The 25,491-nt window shown below is 41.6% G+C and overlaps 1 protein-coding gene across 7 annotated transcripts in view; it reads right to left on the bottom strand.

Moving 5' to 3' along the window:
- Positions 1–25,491, bottom strand: part of POLA1 (DNA polymerase alpha 1, catalytic subunit) — a 301,656-nt gene that overhangs the window by 260,237 nt on the left and 15,928 nt on the right. For all 7 annotated transcript variants that reach the window (XM_014595721.3, XM_019495025.2, XM_059720836.1 and 4 more), the window contains exons 8-16: positions 23,557–23,764; positions 23,210–23,375; positions 21,849–22,027; positions 15,861–15,973; positions 15,253–15,369; positions 11,077–11,151; positions 9,669–9,807; positions 3,375–3,529; positions 973–1,057 (exon numbers count right to left, since the gene is read on the bottom strand). In XM_014595721.3, the coding sequence (XP_014451207.1) occupies positions 973–1,057; positions 3,375–3,529; positions 9,669–9,807; positions 11,077–11,151; positions 15,253–15,369; positions 15,861–15,973; positions 21,849–22,027; positions 23,210–23,375; positions 23,557–23,764 (1,237 nt within the window). The remainder of the gene's footprint in view (positions 1–972; positions 1,058–3,374; positions 3,530–9,668; positions 9,808–11,076; positions 11,152–15,252; positions 15,370–15,860; positions 15,974–21,848; positions 22,028–23,209; positions 23,376–23,556; positions 23,765–25,491) is intronic.

A 25,491-nucleotide genomic window follows, 5' to 3' on the forward strand; every position in this document is an offset into this window, starting at 1 on the left:
AGAGATGAGCCCAGCACAAGCTACAGACAGAAACATTGTCCTTAAAAAGGTTAGTTTGATTAGTGGAACATCAAGACTATTAAAAAAAGAGAGATCACTTTACAGGTATTTGTGTAAGAACAATGAAACATGATGTCAACTGATTTCCTCAGCTGCCTAAATAATATTAGAGCTTCTCCACTCTAATGGAATGGTAGAGCAGGAATCAAAGCAGGGTTCTTTCAAACCCAGCCAAAAAATCAGTTTCCTCACTTAAATACATGCACCCCAATTTTGGGGGGCTGATTTTTTTGCAGAAAGTATATGTGTTGCGTGCAAGAAAAGATGGTATTTATTATGTGTTAACAAATTTTCTTGCCATTATACAAGATACAAAGTGGTAAGCAAGCCCATACCTAAATTTGCTGAGTCACCAAGTTGGCATCTAGTATAAAAATCATTTTCAGAGTTTATAGCTTGGTTTAAAAAATCATTCTGTGATGAAAATTGAGACAACACTTAAACCACTAATGAATTTAGAACCAACATATGGGAGCTCTGGTTTATGACACCCACATACTCAGCTCTCTCAAGTTTTTCCACTACTTATTTCATAATATAACAGCCGGATCTCAACTCAGCTTTTTAAAAAGAAGCACCAACCAAAGTTATGGACAAACTACTTCAAAACTCACTGAGCATCTCTTAAAAGGAAGGACTCCAAACTGGCTCCCAGGACTACACTGGTTTTAAGTTAAACAAAAGAATTTTAAAAGAAACACCAGCATGGAACAGAGTGAGAGAAGACCAGGATATTTAGAAGTGGATTACCGTGCCTTCATAGCCAACTAAATAGAATGTCAGCTAAGTTAAAGAAAGAAAACAGTTGTAATGTTACAAAAATCTAGACACTAACCTAATCAGATACTTCTCCCACAACCACCCAACCATTAAGCCAGTATTGCCAAACAACATTATTACAGAAACACCTACCACAGAAGTGTGTCTGAAAAGGAGGCTGAGGTGGAGCTTTATCCAAACAAAAATTCTGATGGACTAGAGCTGCAATAGCCATAACCTGTACAACAAAAATAAAAAAATATCATATCAGTAAACACGTAGATGTGCTGTTGTGGGTTTACAACAGACTGAATGAAAATACCAACTTGCCCTACTTCTTCCTCCATTCAAAAACTATACTGCCCGTTGAGTGAATTTCTGCTGAAAATTCAAATATTTTCAGAAAGATTCACTTAATTTAAAAGTAATAGATAACTATAGCAGGGACCCAGGCAAGCCCCACATTTACCGGGGCAATGACCGCCGGCGTGCTCCACAGCTGGCCCTGAGGAGAAGCAGTGACCTAACAGGCCAATACCACGTTCTGTCGTACCCCTGCTCCTGGGGTGGGATGGGTAGCCAGCAGGCAGACGCTCTGGAGTGAAACCCAGAAGTTGAGCTCCACAAGGGGCCAGGGCCCAGCCTGATACGACAGCAAGCTGCTGGCAAACCAGTGCCGCTTAGGGCCTGAAAGCTGTGGGTGTAAGAGCTGATGAGCCCCTCTCAACACCTGGCAGTGGCCACAAGACACATGGGGACAGGCAGGAATCCAGATTGGCACCAGGCCAATCTGGAACTTCCTGCATAAGGCAGCACCAGCTTCAGAAAAGGGGAAACACTGGTGTAGGCACAGGCCCACACCATTTCCCTAAACCAGAGCCAAGGACCAGCTCAACACCAGCTCTCCCCATGGAACCCCGACCGTCATGCAATCACTGGAGGTCAGGTACCTTAAGGAGCCCCACAGGGGCTCATAGTACCCATGGCCTTCAACTATCCAAAGGGCTTGGCCCAAAGCAGGCCAGCCCGCTTGGACTGGGCTCATAATAGGGTACAAACCCAAAGAGCTCTAACTGCCTAGAGAAAGACAGTCAAGGTATGCTGCTGGGACAAAGCGAGGCCTGAAGCAGATGCAGACACCATTATTTAAGTTGTATTAGTTTATTCATTTTCTTATGTGGGCTGAATGCCACACTGAACACAAAACTTTACCAAGACCCCTGGGCTCAGCCAATTTACACTGGCCCTGTTTCAGTTTCCTTCCTTCATGAACCCTTCTACCTAGCAAACAAAGCCAAATGCCTAGGAAGACCAGGCACCTACTTATATCACCAACAGAACACCCAAGTAGAAAGGGATGGGGTGTAGGGGAGCTGGAGACCCACAGAATACTCTCGGGCATCATGACCCTCCCCAGGTTCAATGAACCCTGTACGATCAGGTACCACCTCCTGATAGTCTTTATAAGTACACCAAGTTGTGGCAGGAAAGATACAAAAATTGGGGAATAAGACACCTGTTGAGTGTGCAGCACCCGGGCCCCACCCCAGTGTAGCCACTCAGCCTGGGTCCCTACAATAACACAATTCAAAAGATACTTCATAGTTTTAATCATCATACAGAGTTAGGCAGACAAAGGTAATTCCCCTTTCAGATGATTTCCTTATTACAAAAATTCATTCCAAAATCTGAATAAAACCCCAAAATGTAAACATTCCCTGAGAAATGCAAAGTAGCCCCAACTCCATGGCACTCTTCTTAATAAGGTACTTCTGGAGTAGAGGACTCCAGGCTGTTAGTTTCCAGAAAGACTGCCAAGGAGGTAGGAACCTGAAAGTCCTAGACGCCAGGGATTGGGTAGTTGGGCACACAAGGAACCAGACAGGTGTGGTAAGCAAAGTTCCCTTAGCATCCTGCCTGGGTTCTGTCCCAATTTCATTAAAAATTGAAAAATTAAGTGTTCTGTGGTGATTTTTTACAAAATAACAAATCTGCACAACTTTCTCAAACCAACTGTAACAACATGAAATTTATCTAAGACAACTGTCTCTGTCTAGCTAGACTACTACTACAGACAGCTCTCTTGTTGGAAAAAAAAAAAAAAAGGTGACAGCAGCATAACGGATGAAGAGTTCTAACCAGTTCTCCATTCTGCTTCAAAATTACAGGGACAGAATACTGCAATGTAGGATGTAGGACAATTAGGATGTAATATTTAAAGCTATGCTATTGGTTATAACATTGGAGTTTTTTAATAGTCTTAAAACATTAGTTTACAGTAGTCAAAAATAGATTTTAGGGAGTGGAAGATATTTAGTTTAAAAAGGTTTAAATACAAATGTAGTCCCTGATTCTGCTATGATGGTTCAGGATATAGGCTTGCTCAGTCTACATATCCTGCACCTCCTTCATCCTAAAACAAGTCACCTGCTACAGAATCCAGTCTACAGAAAGTAGCAAACAGTCCCCTTGTTAGGTAAAACTATTTCAGTTACCAATGGGTATTTAGCATATGCCAAAGAAAATTAAACTCCTCTTCAAAACGGTTCACTTACCTCATTCTGATGAGTCTTCGGATTTGGAATTGTTCTTATGCTGAGAGAAATCACCACAAGAGGGGGAGGCGGCAGATCTTTAACCACATTCACCAGGTCAGGTTTCAGTGCCACTGCCTCCATTTTACACCAACTGACTGACTGACTCGAGGGCTCTGAGGGGGAAAAAAAAAAGACATTTACAAAAAGGGAAAAGCCATCATCAATTTAAAAAAAAAAACAAAAAACAGTCACTTACCTTACAGTAACTGTGACTTGACACCTTTGATACAGACAAAAACCTACCGCCAGTAAGCTAGATCCAGCACACAGAGCTCCACCATCCAGTCCCCAGTGCTTCCCCTGGGTCTGTCCAGACTCACATGGGGTACAGCATGTGCCTATGATGCAGCGCCAGTCCAGACTGGATCTGGATCCTGGACTTTACCCTCCCCCAGCATAGCTGATCCATCAGCTGCTCCAGCTGGTCTGGGACCCACGCTGCATGCAGCGCATAAGCCGGTGCGGCTGAAACAGGCACCACATGCAGCACAGTCCAGCCAGAGTAGCAAGCAGCAGTTGCATTGCACATGGTGGCTGCCCTAGCTGGATTGTGCCATACGTGGCACCTACTCCAGCTGGTCCTGGACTTGTACTGAATGTGGAGCTGGCAGGACTGCATGCAGCACAAATTCCGGACAGTCTAAAGTAGACACCACTTGTGGCACAGTCTGGCCAAGGCAATTACTGCTTGTAAAGCAACCCCTCAGTTGACAGTAAAGAACAGACAGTAAATAGTAAAGAAAAGAAATGCATTATCTGAGTAAACCCATGTGAATCCCCCATAACCAAGGGTCTAAAGGCTAACTAATTATAGCCACTGGAGCTCCCTCACTAATTCAGAGTTTCTGAATGTCAGGATATACGCAGACAAAACATATTGGAAAAATGGTTATTGCAAGATGAATAACAGCCATCTTCAAGTATTAGTCTGTAGGAAACCCAATACTGTATCTGAAGGTGGGATTGACCGTTGACTGCCACTGACCAAATGTAGGGTTGGAGTGTTGTAGCTTCAACAGTCTAGAACAGTGGGAGTCAACCATTTTGGCACACGTACCACAAGTTAGCCCCACACCCTCCCTGAGTGCATGGCAATCTTCTTCCCCTGCCTTATTGGCTGCTTTGCTTTCTGCTTCCTTCCCCGTGCTCCCTGCCCAATATGCTGTTTTGCTTTCGGTCTCCTGCCCTACCTGCAGCTATGCTGCCTGTCCCCTCCCCAATGTTGCTTGTGATGCTTGCTGGCCACCCCGGTCTAGGAAACATGAAAAGTAAGTGTTTTTTGGTAATATCTTTTATTGGACCAACTACCTTATGTTCTCACACATAACACATGCTTTTTTTCCCCAAAAGTCAACCCTCCCACCCCAAAATTAGAGTGCACGTACGAAAGCTGATTTTTCTGCCCAACACAGAAGCCTCCACTTTGAGTCCAGCGCCAAAAAATCAACTGCCCTGCAGCAGCAGTGGAATTTCTTTTCAAGCAGATGAGGGGGTTATTATTCTTCACTGGCTCATTCTTCAGTCCACAGGTTTTAACAATAGCCTCTCCTTTTTAATAGTCTTGATATTCCACTAATCAAGCTTACCTTTCTTTTGCTGTCCAGTAGCTATTCCTGGTCTCCTCTCCTGTTTCAGAGCCTTGTGGACTCCTTAGGTCTGTTCCTGCTCTAAGCAGCTGCAACTAGGTAAATACTTTTTCTGAATTCCAACTTCCCAAAAACAAGGTGCATATTTTATTCTGGGGTGTGTTGTATATGAGAAAATACAGCATATACTTGATACTAGATATAAAATAAGCTTTCTAGTACAAAGTGCTCTTCTTCAAGTTAAAGGCATTCTTCATTCAAAACATGTCTAACACGTCTCCCAAACAAACACAATCATAGAAAATTAGGGTTGACAGAGACTTCAGGTCACTGAGTCCAACCCCCTCCTCAAAACAGGACCGCCCACAACTGTATCATGTCAGCCAGGGCTTCACCGAGCTGGGCCTTAAAAACTTCCAAGGGTAGAGATTCCAGCACCTATCTAGGTAATCTGTCCCTGTGCTCCATCACCCTCCTAGTGAGAATATTTTTCCTAAAATCCAACCTAAACTTCCCTTGCTACAATTTAAGACCATTGCTCTTTGTTCTGTCATCTACCACTACTGAGAACAGTCTATCTCCAGCCACTTTAGAAACTCGCTTCAGGTAATTAAATGCTATCAAATCCCCCCTCAGTCTTGTCTACAGACTAAATAAATCTAGTTCGCTCAGCTTCTCCTCAGAAGTAAATGTGCCTCAGCCCCCTAAGCATTTTTGTTGCCCTTGGCTGGACTCTCTCCAACTTGTTCACATCTTTTCTATAGCAAGGGGGCCAGAATTGGACACAGATGTGTCCAATTTGCCAGGTGTGGCTCATTAGTGCCAAAGAGAAGGGAAGAGTCACTTCCCTCGATCTATTGGCAATGCTCCTACTAATGCAGCCCAGTACCCTGTTAGCCTTCTTGGCAACAAGGGCATACTATTGACTTATATACAGATTACTGTCCACTGTAACTCCCAGGCCCTTTTCTGCAGAGCTACTGCTTAGCCAGCTGGTCCCAAGACTGTAGCAGTGCATGGGCTTGTTCTGTCCTAAGCGCAGGACTTTGCACTTGTCCTCGTTGAACCTCACTGGGCCAACCTTCTTTTGGCCCAATCCTCCAATTTGTCTAGGCCACTCTGAATCCTAGCCCTATCCTTCAACATATCTACTACCCACCCACCCCCCCAGCATGGTGTCATCCACAAACTTGCTGAAGGTGCACTTCACCCCATCTTCCAGATTGTTAATGAAAATATTGAACAAAACCAGCCCCAGGACCAACCCAACTAAACATCGCACCATTACTCACTACCTGTTGAACCTGAAAATCCAGCCAGCTTTCTATCCATCTTACAGTCCATTCATCCAGCCCATACTTCCTCAGCTTGCTTGCAAGAATGTTGCAGGAGATCATATCAAAAGCTTTGCTAATGTCAAAGTATATCACGTCCTCTGCTTTCCCCACATCCACAGAGCCAGTCATTTAATCAGAGAGCAATCAGGTTGGTCAGGCATGACTTGCCCTGGATGAACCCACGCCGACTGTTCCTGATCACTTTCTTCTCTTCCTCAAAGTGCTTAAAAATGGATTCCTTGAGGACCTACTTCATGATTTTTCCAGGGACTGAGGCAAGGCTGACTGGTCTGTAGTTCCCTAGATCCTCCTGCCTCCCTTTCTTAAATATGAGCACTATATTTGCCCTTTTCCAATTGTCCAGGACCTACCCTCCCCTTGCCATGAGTTTTCAAAGATAATGACCAGGGCTCTGCAATTGAATCAGCCAACTCCCTCAGCACCCTCAGATGTAATGCATTCTAAATAGTCCCTAACCTGTTCTTTCATCCCTGTTGGCTGCCCACCTCTTCCCCAAATTGTGCTGCCAGGTGCAGTAGTCTGGGAGCTGACCTTGCCTGTGTAGACGGAGGTAAAAAAAGGCATTGAGTACTTCAGCCTTTTCCTCATCATCTGTCAGGGACCCACAATTTCCCTGACCATCCTCTTGTTGCTAACATACTTGTAGAAACTCTTCTTGTTACCCTTCACATCCCTTGCTAGTTGCAACTCCAGTTGCGTTTTTGCCTTCCTAATTTCATCTCTGCATGCCCGAGCAATATTCTTATACTCCTCTATTGTCATCTGCCTAACCTTCCACTTCTTGTGAGCTTCCTTTTTGTGTTTACGTTCACTGCTAAGCCAAGCTGGTCACCTACCATATTTGCTACTCTTCCTGCACATTAAGATGGTATCTTCCTGTGCCCTCAGTAAGATTTCTTTAAAATACTACCAGCTCTCCTGGACTCCTTTCTGCCTCAGACTGGACTCCCAGGGGATCTTACCCATTAGTTACTGGCGGGAGTCAAAGTCTGCTTTTCTGACATCCAGATTCCTTACGCTTCTGCTCTCCTTTCTTCCTTTTGTAAGGATCCTGAATCAACCATCTCGTAGTCACTGCTGCCCAAATTGTCACCCACATCTACATTTCCCACCAACTCTTTCATTTGTAAGCAGCAGGTCAAGAAGAAAACAGCCCCTAGTTGGTCCTTCCAATGCTTGAGCCAGGAAGCTGGTCCCAATGCTCTCCAAAAACTTCCCAGATTTCCTGTGCACTGCTATATTGCCCTCCCAGCAAATGTCCTCCTTGAGAACTAGGGCCTGTGATCTAAAAACGTCCAATAACTGTCCGAAGAAAGTCTCCTGTACCTCATCCTCCTGGTCTGGTGGTCTACAGCAAACACCCATCACAACATCACTCTTGTTGGTTTCCCCTCTAGTCTTAACCCAGAAACTCTCTAAAAGATCACGTTTAAAAGACTGCCTTCTCCGATCTGGTATCCAGGGAAGGCCAGGTCAATGGGAATTAAGCAAGGATATGCCTCACAGCTACTGGAATTGGGGATACTTCCAGTTGACCCAGATAGGGAAGCTCGAACTCATCAAATGAGCTTCCATACAAGGAGGAAAACAAATACCAGACATGTAATAGCACACTAAAAGCACTGAGTAACTCACTTAGATCAGTGGTTCTCAATCTTTTTAGACTCAAGACCCCTTCAAATTTTTTCAAAACTTAGTAGCACCCCATTTAAAAAACTAATATAAATATATCATGAACATTATAATACAAATATCATAAATATGTACATACAGAATTAATCATTGACATACTTAAATTATATTCCCCACCTCAAGGTGTTTGGGGAGTACTCCCCTAGCACTGCCTGGCCAATAGTAGGTTTGCTCCCAGTGAAGCACTGAACTCTCAAAACATAGCTCCAAGTCACTGGTGGGCATTGGGAACTACTGGGCCAAGTTATTCCCTTAGTTACCTTAGGATGATGCCCCTGAACCCGACCCTGGGGCAGTGTCTGGGGACCTGGCAAGCAAAAACAAGATGCTGGGGTGCATGCACAGCATGTGGGGAGTACCACGGGTGTGGGAGGGGCAGAAGGTGGGCAAAAGGACATACAAGGCCTGGTAGGGAAGTGGGGGCAGGCTAAGGGAGTGCTGTAGCACTGTCACTGCCACCACAAGGTGAAAAGCTGTACCACGTGCCTTTGTTTTCAGAAGGAATGTCAGCACCAAACTGGAGAAGAAGCTGCAATGGAAAGGCGCACCTGCCTGCATTATATTACGTGGGCAGGCATGCTGCTTTTGTTGCAGCTCTTCCCAGTTTGGTTCCGATGTACCTCCTGAAAACAAGGGACAGTTTCACTCCACGGTGGCAGTAGCCACCTGGAGATAAATGCATCTGCCACCAGGTAGAACTGTCCACTCACCCTGGTTGTGCTGGCATCATGGCATCCCCACTGGAAAGTCACCAACTTAAAATATTGTCCCATAAGAAATGGTACTAATATAGGACTGAAAAGGTAAGTTCCAAGTTCACACTCCAAACTTCTACAGACATGCTGGGAGTCAGCCTCCCTGTGCCTCTGTTCCCCTTCTGTGAAACTGAGATAACAGCACATTCCGGCCTCACAACGATGCAAGAATACATACATTAAAATGCCTATAAGCCATTTGGAAACTATGGTCATAGGAACCACAAGCAGGGACAGATTTTGAATCTGAGAAAGGAATAAGTGGGACTTATCACTACCCTGATTTTGAGATGGTGCATATATGATTGTTCAGTTATTTTTTTAGCTCAAAAGGAAGAAGACCCTCCTTTTTCTTCAAAGTGAAGAATCATAAGGAGTTCAAACCTCTTCCAGTGGATTTAAGAGGAAGCAAGGAGGCCACTTAACTCTGTTGTTGGTGTCTGGGAGTGGGGGGGGAACAGTTTGTTTGTTTGTTTTGTTTTGTTGGGTTCTATTTTTTTGTGAGAAAGGTCATTGAGAAGGCAGATTTAACAAAATCTAAGAATCAGACTGGAGTCATTCCCAATCTTTATATTTTTCCTGTTCTATCAGGTTTGGTTTGGGGGATTATTCCAGACAGGAAAGTCATCTCCCAGGTTTTTCCTGGTCTCAGAACAGATTACTTCCAGATGCATCTTGTTTTGGAATTTCAAAACATCTGTTCATATAAGATGGCCCTCACTTTCTAGCACCCCATGTCTAATAAATATTTCATAAAACTGAACTGTACAGGTAAACTCTCAATGTCCCATCCCTCTATCAGTTTATTTGCACATATTTTTCTAGCAATGTTTTAAGTATTCAATATGCAAACCCTCGTACGTGGATTTTTTATTTCCAGCCAACACGGTCCTTTGATCTTCCTGCTCATCAACAGAAGCTCCAGGCTAGAAGTATTTGTTCCAAAAACATGAGAAAATGTCTCTCCTTTCAGATCCTGAGGAAGCCGGGAAAATTCAGCCTGACAATTAGAAGAAAATGACAATGAATGATTATACACACCCAGAAAAAAAAGATCACATTAATACAGTGTGATTAAACAACAGCATAACAAAACAATACCAGTTAGTGATGTTCCACCAGACCATATGATATTATAATAATACAAGAAATATTAAAAAAATATTCTACATAAGCCAAAACACTGCTCTAAAAACTACACATGCCAAAAATATGCATTGATGGAGAAACATGAGGAAACTGAAAGGTATTAGCATCAGCCAGAGGCCAGATAATGCTCAGTGACTACTTTTAGGAGGAACTGCCTAAATGAATATTGCAACCTATTACATTACTCTAGACATCTGGCAGCTCTGTCCACTGTTTGCAAAGACAGTCAAAATTATATTGTTCATGAAGGGCTAAAGAAGCATTCTGGGTAGCCAGCGTGCTTTTCACTTTACCCTGAAGTGACCTTAACTCTTGAGAAATGCCCAAAAGCATTAAGCAGACATCGAAAGCACCAGGAATGGACAAAAAGATTCAGATTTGAAGCCTAAACTAGTTTTTAGATTAATTAAGATTAAATTAGTGTCATTATATCTATCACAGGGTCCTTCAGGAAATTTTTAATTCAAATTTCTCTGGCCTGGGTGCAAATCAAAAACCCTTAAAAGTGAGGAAAATGGCTTAACATAAAACTCTTGATTCAGAAATGGTTTTAAAACAGATACATAACTTCATGCACTAACTCAAGACTACTCACATCTGTTTAGTGCCTTACTAAACTGAAGGCAAACTGCAAAAAACAACAGGCAAAAAAAAGACAGCGGTCAGCTAATCAGGTATGCATATTGCCACAAAAAAGGTAGCAATATGGAATTACAGGCTTTTGTGTTTTAAAATTTCTTAACTTTAATCATTTGAAAGTGCAGCTGACAGACACATCAGAAGCTTCCACAAGTCTGTATTACTTAAAAAAATCTCTAAAAATTAAAACAAATTCAAGAGTTCCCTTGCAATGAACCAACAGCTAGCTGTAGCAGAGATAATTAGTTGTAATATCACCAATTAAAAAAAGCTTTTTAAAGATAAAACTTAAACTCCAGAGGACTATTTAAAATATAAGGAGCAATTAGTTCCCATGCTGCAATGTGGGTATAGCCATAAGTCATTAAAGACCAATCTCCCATACCTACATAGAAACAGTGCATACAATAGCATGACTACTTTCACTTACAAAAGAAGAATTGTTATTATTTTGTATTTTTATCATACTAGTTTTACTTACCGAGTACCTAACTTCTAGATAGTCAGACTTTGCTGGAACATCTGGGATCTCAAAGGCATAATGCTTTTCAACTTTCTATGCAAAATAAATACAATGTAAATAAAGTATTAGATACTAAGATTCTTCATACCTGTGTATTTGTTATCCCCTAAAAAAGAGAAATAAATTCGTTCCCACAGAGAACACAAAGCAGAACTCAAACATTGTATTTCATATTACAGCTTTACAGCTTGCTGTTGGACAAATATTTCTCTCCAGCATCATCTCCATGAAATTCTAGAGACGCTAAATAAGGTAGGCTTCGTCACCTTTGTTGCAACAGTTTGACAGCAACATTTTGCGGGAAAGAATTTCAGCTGAAACAGACAAGGTTCTTTGGGTAAATGTGATATTTTAGTAGACCAACTAAACAGTTGGAAAAATTGTTCTTTGCAAGTTTTAAAAAAGAAATTAATCTTAAAAAAAAAAAAAGATATAAAAGATATCACACTTACCCAAAGAACCTTGTCTACCTATGTACTTAGACCAACACAGCTACAACCAACACTCACCTGAGACATAAATTTTGTATGATCTTAAATTCAGGGTTATCAGAGAGAAGTTTAAAACATTATTTCCTCTCTTGTTTGCCCCTGTTATAACAAACTATTTTACACAACACATCCCCATGCCCACTGCCAAGTCTTAAGAGCCCTCCCATCTTGCTGGTCTCTACATATAAATACCTCTAATCTAATTAGGGTAAGATTTGTGAAATGGGCATACCAAATAACTGGAGGAAATTGAACAAGTTCAAGATTAGCAGCAACAGAAATATGCTGTTCCAGAACAACTAAGCATGCAGTTAGATGGCTTGGGAGCCATTAATTCTTTTTAACTGTAAATTGAAAGGATGAGATTTTGAAAACAGTTAATCTTTTATGAGCTGTCAGATAATTGCTTATTGAACTGCCATAACCACTTCCATTTCAGTGGACTCAGAGTGGACAAACTAGTTTGACAAAATAGTTTGTTAGGAATTACAATAGATAGGGAAAGAGGATCTGGAAGTAAGCATCAAAGCATTTTACAGAGAAATGAACAAGCAAGTCTGGAATCAATGGCAAAGGCTGAGGGGGAATAGGAAAGGTACAAGAGCACCCACACTTAATGCTCATACTGTATTCATTTAAATATAAGCTATCCCTGATTTTAAGACCAACCCAAATATGTCTCTTTTCAAGTTAAGACAAAGGAAAGGAAACATTTACAAAATATAAAGCCACTAAAGAGCATAAGAACTCTTTACTCTGTTTTGGTTTTTTTAAACTCTAATGTAAGATGCAGGTCATTTTTAAATTAAGTATTTGGGGGGGGGGGAGGTTAAGTGCATCATGTATTCACAGGGAATATAGCACATCCTGGAAACTAGTAGTCATGGGAGATTTATGCTATTGTCCCTCAGCTACAACAGGAAGTGGAATGGTCCACTGACCATTATGCAACAAGGATTATAAAAAGTCACTTTTGGCAAGTGCAATTGGACCTATTTTTTAAGCCCAGGCTTTAAACAAATTCTTGTGAATGTCAGCTGAATAAGCGTGCTGCAGTGATTCATCAGCATTACTTTGTCAGGCTCAGCTCAATTATGAGAGCTTCTGGTCACATAACTATGGTGAATTGAACTTTTTACTGCGGCATAATCTGCCCTTCAAGTGGTCCTCCTGAGAGTAGACAGAGCAGAAATGATTAGCTTCTAAGTTTCAAAATGGAGTAACACTGCCTTCAAATTAATTCATGAAAACCTACCCAAATTGGCAGTAGTGTAGCTCATTGAGGATATAATTAGTACCAGGTGCAAAAGGAAAAGCTGTAACTTATACAAAATCCATTCACAGTGACAAGTTTGACATTGGCAAGGTCATAAGGAAGAAAATAAATGTCTTTATCATAGCCACAAACAAAATCACTACACTAAGCAACAGAACATGCAAAATGGTACACATCATCACAACTTACAGCACTTCAAAATAGATGTACCTAATTAGCATCTCTAGAAGTTTTCCTTGCTCCTCCAGCAAAAGATGGGAGAATAGGAACTTCCCATGCCAGCATGTTTTTAATAATACACAAGCAGGTACACACTAACAAAACCAATTCATCATTTATTACCTACTGCTCTCTAAGAGTATTACACAAGTATTGCAACTTTGAAATTACTTCAAAAACAAAATTAGTTAAGTCATAAATCCATTGTGCTTTCAATCTTCTTTAAAAAAAAGTTTCCTAGGTCAATTCTACAAAGTGGCACAGCCTAAATGCATGCACTCCCTTTAAGTTGGCTTCTCTTCTTGTCCATATGAAATCATGAGGCCATGGAATATATCTAGTTCTATGATTCTTGTCACTACCATATTTTCACTTGAAAGCCTTCATTTTAATAGTAGTTTTTGATCTTATATAATAGGTCCTTATATAATACTTTTCAGAAATAAGAGATGTGTTGTCTAACAACTATAAAGACTTCAAAAGAAGCCAATTACAAACTGTTTTGGCCTTCAAATAATTTTATTTGGACATTTAGCATTGATTTTATTGAGATTTAATAAAAAGTTTTAATGCAATGTATTCTACAGAACAGAGAATAAAAAGATTATAAAAGAAAGCATTTCCTGTTGTAATCAGGATTTAGCCCAGAACTGAGCCATAAAAATATTTTTGAATCCTACGCTGCTACTTCTCAAGACCTGACAAAGGTCCAGGCTGATTTTCCATTTAATTTTAACCATATAAACAACTAAAAAAAACAAGCATGTGAGAATAATACTAAGTACTAATAGCACGAAGTATTATTCTGGCCAAATCAGTCTACTCACTGTTCCCTTGGATAATCAAATCCTGATTAATGTACTTAACCTCCATTGAATCATTATCACCTCAAAGAGTGAAACAGCAGAATATTCTTGAGAAAGCCAAGCAGGGGAGATTCACTAGTAGTGAATGGCTACGAACAAACACTACAGCTTTGTCAACGTATAGCAAAAAAAGCAAACCATTTTTTTTTTCAGGAAGAATTTCACATACTATACTCGTTCAAAACACATTAATATTATGATTTAATTATGTCCTCTTCTAACTGTTTTCAGCAACAGCATTGTTAAAAAATAAACTGATTATAAACAACAAAACTACAGGAACACATTTAGAAACCATCTACATCATCATCATCATCATAATAATTTAACATATTGACTTGGCTGCTCTAAAATTTAAAACCAACTACAAGTGAAACTGAATGGTTCCTTGAGGCCTGATCTTGTCTCATTACAGGGATCATGGTTTTCTGTTTAAAAATCACAAATTCTCTGATTAAAACCCCAAAAATCTGTGGTGCAGAGCTGTGCCCCCTGCTCCCACCAGGTGGGCAAGGGACACCTTGCCATGGCAGCACAGCGAGTGGGGCTCCTGGCGGCAGTACCAAGCCTGCCCACCCCACTCTGCTCTCCAGTGCTGCGTCCTGCCCATTGGGCCAGAGGTCCCCAGGGGGAGGGCAGCACAGCGGGGAGCCAGGGGCCCTCAGCGGGCAATTCGCATCTGCCCCTGCTATACGCACAAATATGGAGGACATGGCCCCCCCCATGCATCCTGAGAGCGCACATAGCAGTCAGGAGCCAGTCCCTGCTGCTGCCCCCCCGGACAAGATAACCATGGCTCCATCCTGCTCCCCCAGCCAGGCTCCACATTCCCACCCTAGCCCCAGGCCCCATGCACAGCCTGGCTGGGCAGCACCCACAGCTCCATCCCTGCCCCACTCCCTCCCACACTGTGAGGGCCTTAATCTACCGTGGTGCCCCCCCGACTTACTGGGAGGGAGCTGCTCTCCATGCATGTTCACACATGCACGTGGCACCTCCTGCCTGAGATTGCCCTCCTCCCACTCCCCCCACAGCCCCAAGCAGCTCCTTGCAGGCTAGAACCTGCCATTTCCTGCATTTTTCGCCATTAAAGGAGAAAATCTGCATTATTCTGCAGTGAACAGAAAACCCAGATCCCTGCTCATTAGCAGTTTGAGTTTCAAACAAACTAGAAGGCAAGCTTTTATTATTGTAGTTCTACTGGTCAAAATTTAGACAACAGCCAAATGTCCTATGACTGAAATTTTACTAACAGTCATGTAGTATGTTTAAGTAGACAAACCTTGGACTTGAACTTCATTATTTTGTATTTTACGGAAATCTGGTCATTAAACTCTTTGTAGACACTCATTATTGTTACAGGATTCTCTGTCTCTTGACCAGAAGATAGGTTCATTTCCTTTAAACAAAAAGTTACATCAAATGTTAATTGACTGCAACAAGAGTCATGACAATTAGTTCACAAAATCCAGCAAGTTAATGACAAGTTAATATACACAAACAAAACTCTTATCCAACAAATGCTACAGAACCAGAAGAATATGAGAAGCCCAAAAATGTCCAACTTACTATATACCACTTAAAGCAGAGTACTCAGAACTTTAATATGGAAACCACTGAAGTTCTCCACAATCATTCAAGATAACTGTTCCCATTAGTTTCAGCTAATAAAAGCCCTGCACTTCTTGTAACCATAGTTCATTAGCATAAAAATACCAACACAACAAATACCAATGTATACAACAATCAGCACAATAACTTTTTAGCATTTAACCAAGTCAAGAAGCATACTGCTTCAACACCTTTCCACAAATATTGCACCAAAATATATAAGCCACCCTTAGCATTACAAAAGAAAAGGTATTTATTTACATTTGAAGACATACTTACCATCTTTCGTGGCAATAGATAAACAGTTCTCTCAATGTTTTTAACTGTCACACAACAGCTGACATAGGCCTTGGCTGATTCAATCCAAACCTTACCAAACAGAAATACTACGCCTAAGGAAGAAGAAAAGAAAATATTACAGGATCTATAATGCTTAAAATGAAGCTACTTACTAACAGAAACGCTGCAACACCACCACGCGCACACATTCTGACAGAAGGGATCAGAATTACGGCCCTTAATTGACTGTCAGCAAATGGAGCTGTCAAATGTTCTCAAATATTGAAACCACGAGTTGGCAGCATGCACCCGATGGGCTGATGCAGCCCCTGGATCTGGTACATAGGAAAAAGCGGCTGCAATACAGACACACCTCCCAGCTGCCTGGCCCCAGGCCCAGCCCCAGCTCAGTACCCTATCAGCTGGAAAGAGGGAGAAGCAACAGTAGTGTCTGGCCCCAGAATGGGCACAGGAACACCACCATCACTACCAATGCACTGTCAAAGCCACCTGGACCCATGCTGGACCGCCTTCAGGTTGCTCTGGCCCATGGATTATAGAAGTTGCCAGCCACTGGTCTAAGCAATTGCTTTATAGTCCTAATATTAATATGGTTCTTCAACTACCACTTCCATCACCATAACAACCAATCAGCAAGATATGTCACATACAAAGGTGGCAGAAACTGCTTCTTCGGGATGCGGCTACACCAAAGCAGTATATCCCAGCTAGGCTGTTGCTGAGCAGACATTAGCCTCACACCCAACCTGCAAGCTCCAAATCCAGAAACATACTAATGTTTGGAGCCTCCTTCTAAGCCACTCATGGCCCTCTAGGCATCTGTGGAATAGTCATAGTCATAGTCTGGACCTCAGTGTTTTAGAAGCTATCAGACCATCAGCAAAGATCCAAGTACAGTATGTTTCATCACAATAGACAAACAACACTGTGTTTATTGCTTAGTACTATTTTTTAGTACAACTGCTCTCAATACTTGGCTCCCAACATGCTTGGAAGTAGCCACAGAAGGAGATCCTTAGAGCAGGCTGACCAATACGTTTCCAGGTTTAAAGCACCCTTGGGAACAGCCCAGCTAGGAAAACACTCTTGCAAAAGGTATAACTTCAGAAATCCCACCTTACACTTTCACTTAGCTAAATTACTCCAAGAACTTCCAAGCTAAAAAATGGGGTCAGTAAAAGGCAGAAGATGCTGGAATTTGTCTGAATTTCATCCCTTCATAAAAGGGCTGAGCCATTTAACTTACTTTTTCTGTTTTCAGCAGACCATGCCAAGTTATGGTTCACACTTAGCACTCCAGGATTAAAGACTCTTTGATATTTAAGTTACTGAAAACACTTTTATAACCTACTGCTGCCTCTTCCTATTTACACATTAAAATGTTGAGAACCTAATTTATTAAGTTTTGTGGCAATAATTCACATAAAATCCATCTCTCTCAAATGAACAAAAAAAAAAGATCAAGTCAACTGAAATGCAATGTAAGGTTTCCTCAGAAGGGAAACTCTTCTCCCAAACCACTCATTTTTAAGGTGTTATTTTTCTTGTTCCACATATATATACACACACACCAAGATGGTTAGTTTGGAGACTGCATACCAAATATACGGTACGGTATCCCACCCCATACTGGTGAGCAAGTTAAGAGGCTGTGACGTGGATGACTACACAGTCCGGTGGGTGGCGAATTGGCTAGAGGGTCGCACCCAGAGAATCGTGGTGGATGGGTCGGTCTCTACCTGGAAGGGTGTGGGCAGTGGGGTCCCACAGGGCTCAGTCCTTGGACCGATACTCTTTAATGTCTTCATCAGTGACTTGGACGAGGGAGTGAAATGTACTCTGTCCAAGTTTGCAGATGACACAAAGCTATGGGGAGATGTGGACACGCCGGAGGGCAGGGAACAGCTGCAGGCAGACCTGGATAGGTTGGACAAGTGGGCAGAAAACAACAGGATGCAGTTCAACAAGGAGAAATGCAAAGTGCTGCACCTAGGGAGGAAAAATGTCCAGCACACCTACAGCCTAGGGAATGACCTGCTGGGTGGCACAGAGGTGGAAAGGGATCTTGGAGTCCTAGTGGACTCCAAGATGAACATGAGTCGACAGTGTGACGAAGCCATCAAAAAAGCCAATGGCACTTTATCGTGCAACAGCAGATGCATGAATAGGTCCAAGGAGGTGATACTTCCCCTCTATCGGGCGCTGGTCAGACCGCAGTTGGAGTACTGCGTGCAATTCTGGGCGCCACACTTCAAGAAGGATGCGGATAACCTGGAGAGGGTCCAGAGAAGGGCCACTCGTATGGTTAAGGGCCTGCAGACCAAGCCCTACGAGGAGAGACTAGAGAAACTGGACCTTTTCAGCCTCCGTAAGAGAAGGTTGAGAGGCGACCTTGTGGCTGCCTATAAGTTCATCACAGGGGCACAGAAGGGAATTGGTGAGTGTTTATTCACCAAGGCACCCCCGGGGGTTACAAGAAACAAAGGCCACAAGCTAGCAGAGAGCAGATTTAGATTGGACATTAGGAAGAACTTCTTCACAGTTAGAGTGGCCAAGGTCTGGAATGAGCTCCCAAGGGAGGTGGTACTCTCCCCTACCCTGGGGGTTTTCAAGAGGAGGTTAGATGAGCATCTAGCTGGGGTCATCTAGACCCAGCACTCTTTCCTGCTTATGCAGGGGGTCGGACTCAATGATCTATTGAGGTCCCTTCCGACCCTAACATCTATGAATCTATGAACTAAGATGGAGCAAACATTGGGGGAACCTGGAACCTGGACCCATTGTAGATAGACTGTGACTACTATCTCTAATATAAGTGACTACCTGTACATACAATTAAGTTCTGGAGTGTCTTGGATGCCCGAGAAGCAAATGTAATTGGTGCAGTTTTTTGGTCCACCTGCAGCTGGCAAAACACATAAAACCTAATCTTCACTGTGGACCTTGCCACAAATATACATCTCTCTGTCACCTTTGAATTAAGTTACTGTAACATGTTTTACATGGGGTTCTATTGCTTAACCATGAGGAAACCAAAGCTAACAGAGAGTATTGCAGTCCACATATTGAGTGGAGCTGCAGGTTGACAACTCAGTGTTCTGCGATCTGCACTACATCTTTACGAACTACGTGGATAGCAACAGATGGAAGCAGGAGACAATACTAGTCAACATGATACACAGCCTCACAAAAAAGAAGAATTTTGAAAAGGAATATGAAGTAAAGTAATGAGGTGGCTTTAATAATGTTTGAAAGAACTTTTCCCAAAGTGAAGGGCAGCACAGGATAAAGAGAGATGCTTATAGGTGTTATTTAATAGGTGTGTAATGGGGACTCTCACACTATGGGTAACCAGAGGCAAGAGTCAGCATCTCAACAGTTAATGAGAGAAGTGCTAGATAAATTGAGGATGATCACAAGCAGCCTTAGAAACAAATTAGTAACAGAGAGAAGAACAAAGACAGATGGCATGGTCAAAGTAACTAGGGGAGAATTATTCTGGCACCAATAGTTTGAACTGATATGAGAAACACTGTATTTTAGTCATGTAGATAGATAAGAAAGGCTGTCTCCGAGATTTAGACATAACCTACATACAAGGGTCTAGGGAGAGGTCCAAATTAAAAACGGCATCATGGTTGGAGCCCTTAGTTATTGAAAAGATGGTAGTTTGGTGCACAGTTAGAAAGAAGGGACATAATGTAAAGACAAGAGAATTAACTGTGCTGAGTTTCATGTAACCTCAAACATATATAGGCTGAAATTTTAATTCAAGTAGACAGGTTTTGGAGTAACAAAGTAGATCTGGGCATCACCTGCAAAGAGATGGTAGCTTTATTAGTTTCTGCAGTTAAAAATGCACAAAGATTTGGAAGAAGGAGAGAGGGAGCACCAAAGAACCTGGTGGGACCTTCATAAAAATCTAGAGGGAGGACAGTAGGTCAAGAACACGGGCACCATCAAGAAAATCATCTGACAGGTCAAGGAGGATGAGGATGGAGTATTGGTTCCAACATTTTTCTAAAGAGAAATCTTTAAGAAACTTTGACAGTTGTATCTTCACATGGATTATAAACTATATATTCAATGATCTTAGAAATAAAAGGGAGAGGAGGCGAAATAATAATAATAAAAAACCACAGATACAAACACCTTAAAAACTTGGGCATGTTCGTTTTGTAAAAAGATGTACAAAGGAAGAGATTAGGAAACAGGATAAAATCACTGTGGGAGGGGGGATGATTAGAGAAAGCAAGCAGAAGTAACTTCTGCATCGTAACAAGGGAGGACGTGGCACTGGAAGAAGTAACATCACATGGGATACTGCAATTCTCCAAGGTGCTGGCAAGATCCTGCAGAGAGAAAGAGAAGCAAGGGGAGGTTGAAAACCAGATCCAGGTGGAAAAAAATTGTGCATCAATTAGCTGAAGTACTGTTTAGCTAGGAGGATGAAAGAATTAAAGGAGACTATAAATCAGTAATGAAGGAAGTCAGCCTGGTCAAAGAATTTCCACCAAAAATGTTTCCAAATGCAGGAGCAAAGAAGAAAAGGGGGCAAGGACGACTCAACTCTCATATCAAGAAAGAACAGGGGCAGTGAGAGGTGAGTCAATGACAGGCAAGAAGATGTCACCACACTGATGGACTGGAAGTCATGGAATGGCCAAGTCACTTGCTAGAGAGAGAGGGGGCTACAAGGGCTGACAAGTCAGGTGATTATTTCTTCAGGGGTTTGTTTTTTTTTCAGCAAGAGTACTATTCTCCAATTCCTTCCCAAAAATAGTTAAAGGAAATCATGAAGCAAAAAAGTCTCTAAAATCATTTAAATTTAAAATTTGAAATAGTCTCTTATAGTCAAGCTATAGTACTTAGACTTCAAGCAATACATTTGACATTATGGCAAATGAGGCATAAACAAAGATTGTAAGAATGTTAAACAAAGAGTAATATCACATTTTTCCCCCTACACTGCTAATTGAAACCAGGTGCAGTCTTTATTATTCAACCTTGAAAAGTCATAATGAAGACAGGCTCTCTTCTCATATGCAAGGAATAGAAATCCTTTCATAATTACGTTCCATTCAGCAACTACCGACTTAGAAGCCAAGATAGAAGTAAAGAACAATAGCAGGGTCTTTAAAAGTAGCTATTTTATATTAGAGCCATTGATTTTGCCAAGATTTCAGTGATCATTACCTACTGTCATCATAAAGCATACTCAGCATATGGGGAAGCAGGGAGGTGCATGGAGAAACAGGACTCATTTAACCCATTGCTCCACAAGTTAAAAAAAAAGGTATAACACCAATATGAACTAGATTTCACATCTTCCACATCAGCTCCAAACTTCTCAAAAGGTATTTTTCTTCTACCTCTAGTTTTGTTATTAAGTATGATGAGATCAAGGGAATGAGAGTTATGAACCTAGTGAGATAAGGCCGAGGTGTCTTGCAGCACTGTATGAACATCTAGGCACAGACTTGACATCTTTTATTGCATATGTAGACCTAGTTCTCCCCAACACAGCACATGCGCTACTTATAATAGAGAGCTATTTCGATCAAGACATAGAGAGACAAAATTAATTATCTAACAGGATGTTAAAGGCAAGAAGCCCATGAATTTACTTATTGTATCATTAAGTCAAAATAAAGTTAACATTAATTCATTCCTACTATAGACAGTTCCTGCGCTCACCTCAACAATAAACCAGACTATACATATTATACAAAACTTTCCTTTTCTCAAGCAATAAGAAGACAGAGAGAGAAATAACCCTGTGTCATGTAAAGAGAAACTTTGAGGGAGTAGGCAATTCAGCAGACCATGTAAGGAGCCTGGCTTATCTAGGGCTCCTTCAAAAATCCACATCCCTGAAGTTAGAATAAGCTGAGAATAAAAATCAGCCTATTTTTAAATACCTTGATAGCTGGTTAAAAATATGCCTATTTTTAAACATGTTGATACCTGGTTGATTATACTGATCTTCATAAGCATCCAGCCAATAAAACCTGAAGACTTGATCACCATCTTCCCCATTCACTAGTGGGAAGACATTTGGATCCACCTGGACTTCTGAAGCCACTAAATCAACTTCTTCCTCACCCATTCTGTCCCAACAAGAAATATCTGGGAGAGAAGAATGTCTGCAAGTTTTAAAAGAAACAGTTATGAGTAAGGTTGAGTATTTGCTATAGCTGCCACTTTTGTAAGAAGATATGGCTCAAGATATTTAGCACCCTAGCCAACTTCCAAGAAGTACATGCAAGTTTAAAAACAAATAGACAAAAAAAAAAAACCAACGTACTGAATAAATATTTAGCATACCTCTTTTAAAAGTGGTTTAGGTACTCAGACCCTAGTCATGCCACCTTTAGACAATGAGAAGTCCCATCAGACTAGGAAAGTACCTTCAAGTACAAGCTATTTGAGATAAAGCAAAGACTTCACCTATAACTAGGGACCTACCGAATTCATGGCAGAAGTAGGCCGTGTTGTAGCTCCTTTAATCTTGCAGGTTCCTCTGCGTGGCCCCCTAACCCTCCCTCCCCGCACCCTCCAATTGCTGATTAGCTGAGGGGCCCCAGTGGCCCTGCTACCTGCTGCTGACCAGCCAGGAGGCAAAATAGTGCCATGCTTAAAACCTCGGTTTTCACCTCCGTGCTGCAGGGCCCCTGTGCCAATCGGCGGAGGGGCACACAGGAGAACCTGCAAAATTAAAGAAGCTGCTGCACAGCCCACTTCCACCATGAATTTGGTAGGTCCCTATCTGTTACTAAGAAGCCACTTGCACACTTTTGGGTGCAACAAGTATTTAAAACGATGTAATTCTTTGGATTTCTCATAGTTTGCAGCCATAAAACATGTTTTGCCTCAAGAGTGTTCTTGTCTAAGAAAAAGGACTTGAAATCTATTATTTTAGTCATCTTTTTAGGCTAAAAATACAAATTTGCTATAGGAAGCTAGCTTTTACTAGCTTTAAGTAATTATAAAGCATTCTATAATTATAGCTATCTTTAGCAATTCTTAATTTCTCACTAAAGAGCACATTGTTCTCAATGAAATACAGAGTAAGGACTTAACCAAATATAATACACACTCCAAAAGTCATATTCTTCCAGGTAAATACTAAACGACTCTTTTTTTTTTCTTAAGCAGCAGCCAGTCAATTTGCTACCTATCCACTGCTAGGCTCTACTGGGCAGTGCCTTGAAAAACGTGTTACACAAACAGTCCAATAACAAAAGTTAAATATGAAGTCCAAATACAAGGTCCCTGGAAAGTAATTCATTCAGCTAACCGATCTTCAACAACCCCAGAATCTTTACCCAACAGGTTCTTCCTTCACAGAATTCCCTTGCTGTCTCTCTTTTTTTTCTACTTCCTGATCTTTCTTCAGGGCCCTGACAGTCTCAGGTGCAGTGTCCATTTCCCCAGCTTCCATAGGTTCATCAAAATCTCCATCATCAAAGTCCATCATGCCCTGATCCTCTTCTGTAAGTAATGCACAAAGGGTTTGAATCACTTGTAAGCTACATAGCTATTAGTACATATATACTATAAACAGAATTACTATGGAACATCAATACACAATATTTAAGCTATTTTTATATTTAACCTTAATCATAACGAGTGCTCTAAAAACTACCACCTTACTGTCCAGTTTTAAAAATACCTTCAACAGCTTTCTCTTCTTTCACCTTCAAGAGCCTTCCTTCAAGAGCCTTTTCTTCAGCTTTTACTGTATAGTCAGCAGTACCATTTTTTTTACTGTTTGCAACAGACCTTGCTGCAAAATTGACTTGTTTAGGGCAGGATGTTGTTAGAGAAACAGCTTCTTTTCTGACTGGAGTGGGAGCTTTTTGCATAACAGGGGCCATTACCTGAAAAAAATATTTTAAGTATACATACATAAACATGGCAAACATGCCTGTACTTAGGGTCCCCATATACTCTGTAGCACACTGATACCAGAATTTCTCTAAATTCCATGATGGAATTTATTCTTCTGCCACAAAGTTCTCATTCTTATTCCCACACAAAAAGCAAAAGGAGGGAAAAAAAAGATAATGTTAACTGATTAGTGTCAGTCACCATTCTCCACATAGACCAGCTCCAATCCCTGGCCCTCCACTTTGGAATAAAGAGTTTGACCTCAGAATTTATTCTCCACGTTTGTGCTGGTCCAGAGTATAAGCTTTCCTTTTAGCTTCTAAGGTAGCCCAAGGTTAGAAAGCCCCACTCCCAATTTGTAGTAAGGATGATTGCTGGATGCCGCCATAGGATAGTACAGGGAATGACTACCTGCTCCAGTTTGTAATGTAATTTGCAAAACACACAGTAGCATTGCAAGACTTTTAAGATATGTGCTTGGCTGTAGCTGAATGGTAAATTCCACTGTGTCTTGGCAAGAATTCAATTTATGTAGCCACAGTACTTATTGCAGAGCCCATGGGACCCTGACTGAAACGAACAAGACAGAGTTAAAATTTCAGGTTCTCTCCAGACACATGACACCGCATCAGTCACTGCTTGAGACTTTCTGGGTTTCTTCTCCAATATTCAAGGCTGGGACTTTTTTTTCTTGAAAGGTCCAATTTTAGAAACCAGTTTATTAACAAGAGAGTGAATTCCTCAGTCAACAAGTCCCAATTTAAAATCAATGCTTCAGCTGTTTTTAAGTTTGTCAAACTTTAAACTATCTGAACCACTTTCTCCAAGCTCTTTACCTCAAGGTGACTTGTTAGGTTTCAACAAAATCACACATTTCCAAGAGCAATGAGAAAAAACAGAATCGCTCCAGCATTAAAATTCATTTTCAACCATTTCAAGAATTCCAACATCCTTGGGCTTTGTAGAAGAGACATGAAATTTGGTAGCCCTTGAGGCCACAGAGGTGCTTTTTCTGTTCACGTGAAAATCCAATTAGATTTGGTTAAGCTATAAGAACATTTGTACACATGCAGCTTTTTAGAAAGTGGCTTTGAAAGAAAAAAACCGACAAAAACAAAATAACCTCTGCTTCACATGGCATTACTTCCACGTGACTACAACTAGAACCCTACTTCTGATGCAGCAAATGCAACTCTCATCCACTGCTTAAGCAGATGTCGGTACATACTAAGTCCTTCCCCTACTTGGTGACTCAACCCTTCAACCTGCTCTTCAACTTTTTTTTTTTTTTTTTTTTTTAAACTTTTCATCCACCCCATTATTATCCCTTCAGCAGAGCTGTCTTATCTGTTCTTTGCCAAGTCTGGATCAGGGGTTGGCAATGTTTTTGAACAGTGCCAAAAACACCTGCAACCTCAACTTGTAAGATGTTGGCATCCCAGGGGCAGAAAGCAGGGGCCCTGCAAGGGGCCCAATCTTTGTTATGGCAGCACAGCCCTGGCCTCTTCCCTGCCATCTCCCACAAGGCTTGCACACCAAGCAAAATGCCTTCACATGCCCCACTCTGGCACCCATGCCAGGGGTTGGCTACACTTGTGTGGCAGGTTCAAGCCACAGGGGTAGCTGAGATGCCCCCTAATGGCTGTGTGGCTCCTGCCTGGCTCTGTCTCTAACGTGGCCCATCCTTAATCACTCAGCACCACTCCATGTTGTTACT

Source organism: Alligator mississippiensis, chromosome 1 (assembly GCF_030867095.1).
Source record: "Alligator mississippiensis isolate rAllMis1 chromosome 1, rAllMis1, whole genome shotgun sequence".
Taxonomy (NCBI): domain Eukaryota; kingdom Metazoa; phylum Chordata; order Crocodylia; family Alligatoridae; genus Alligator; species Alligator mississippiensis.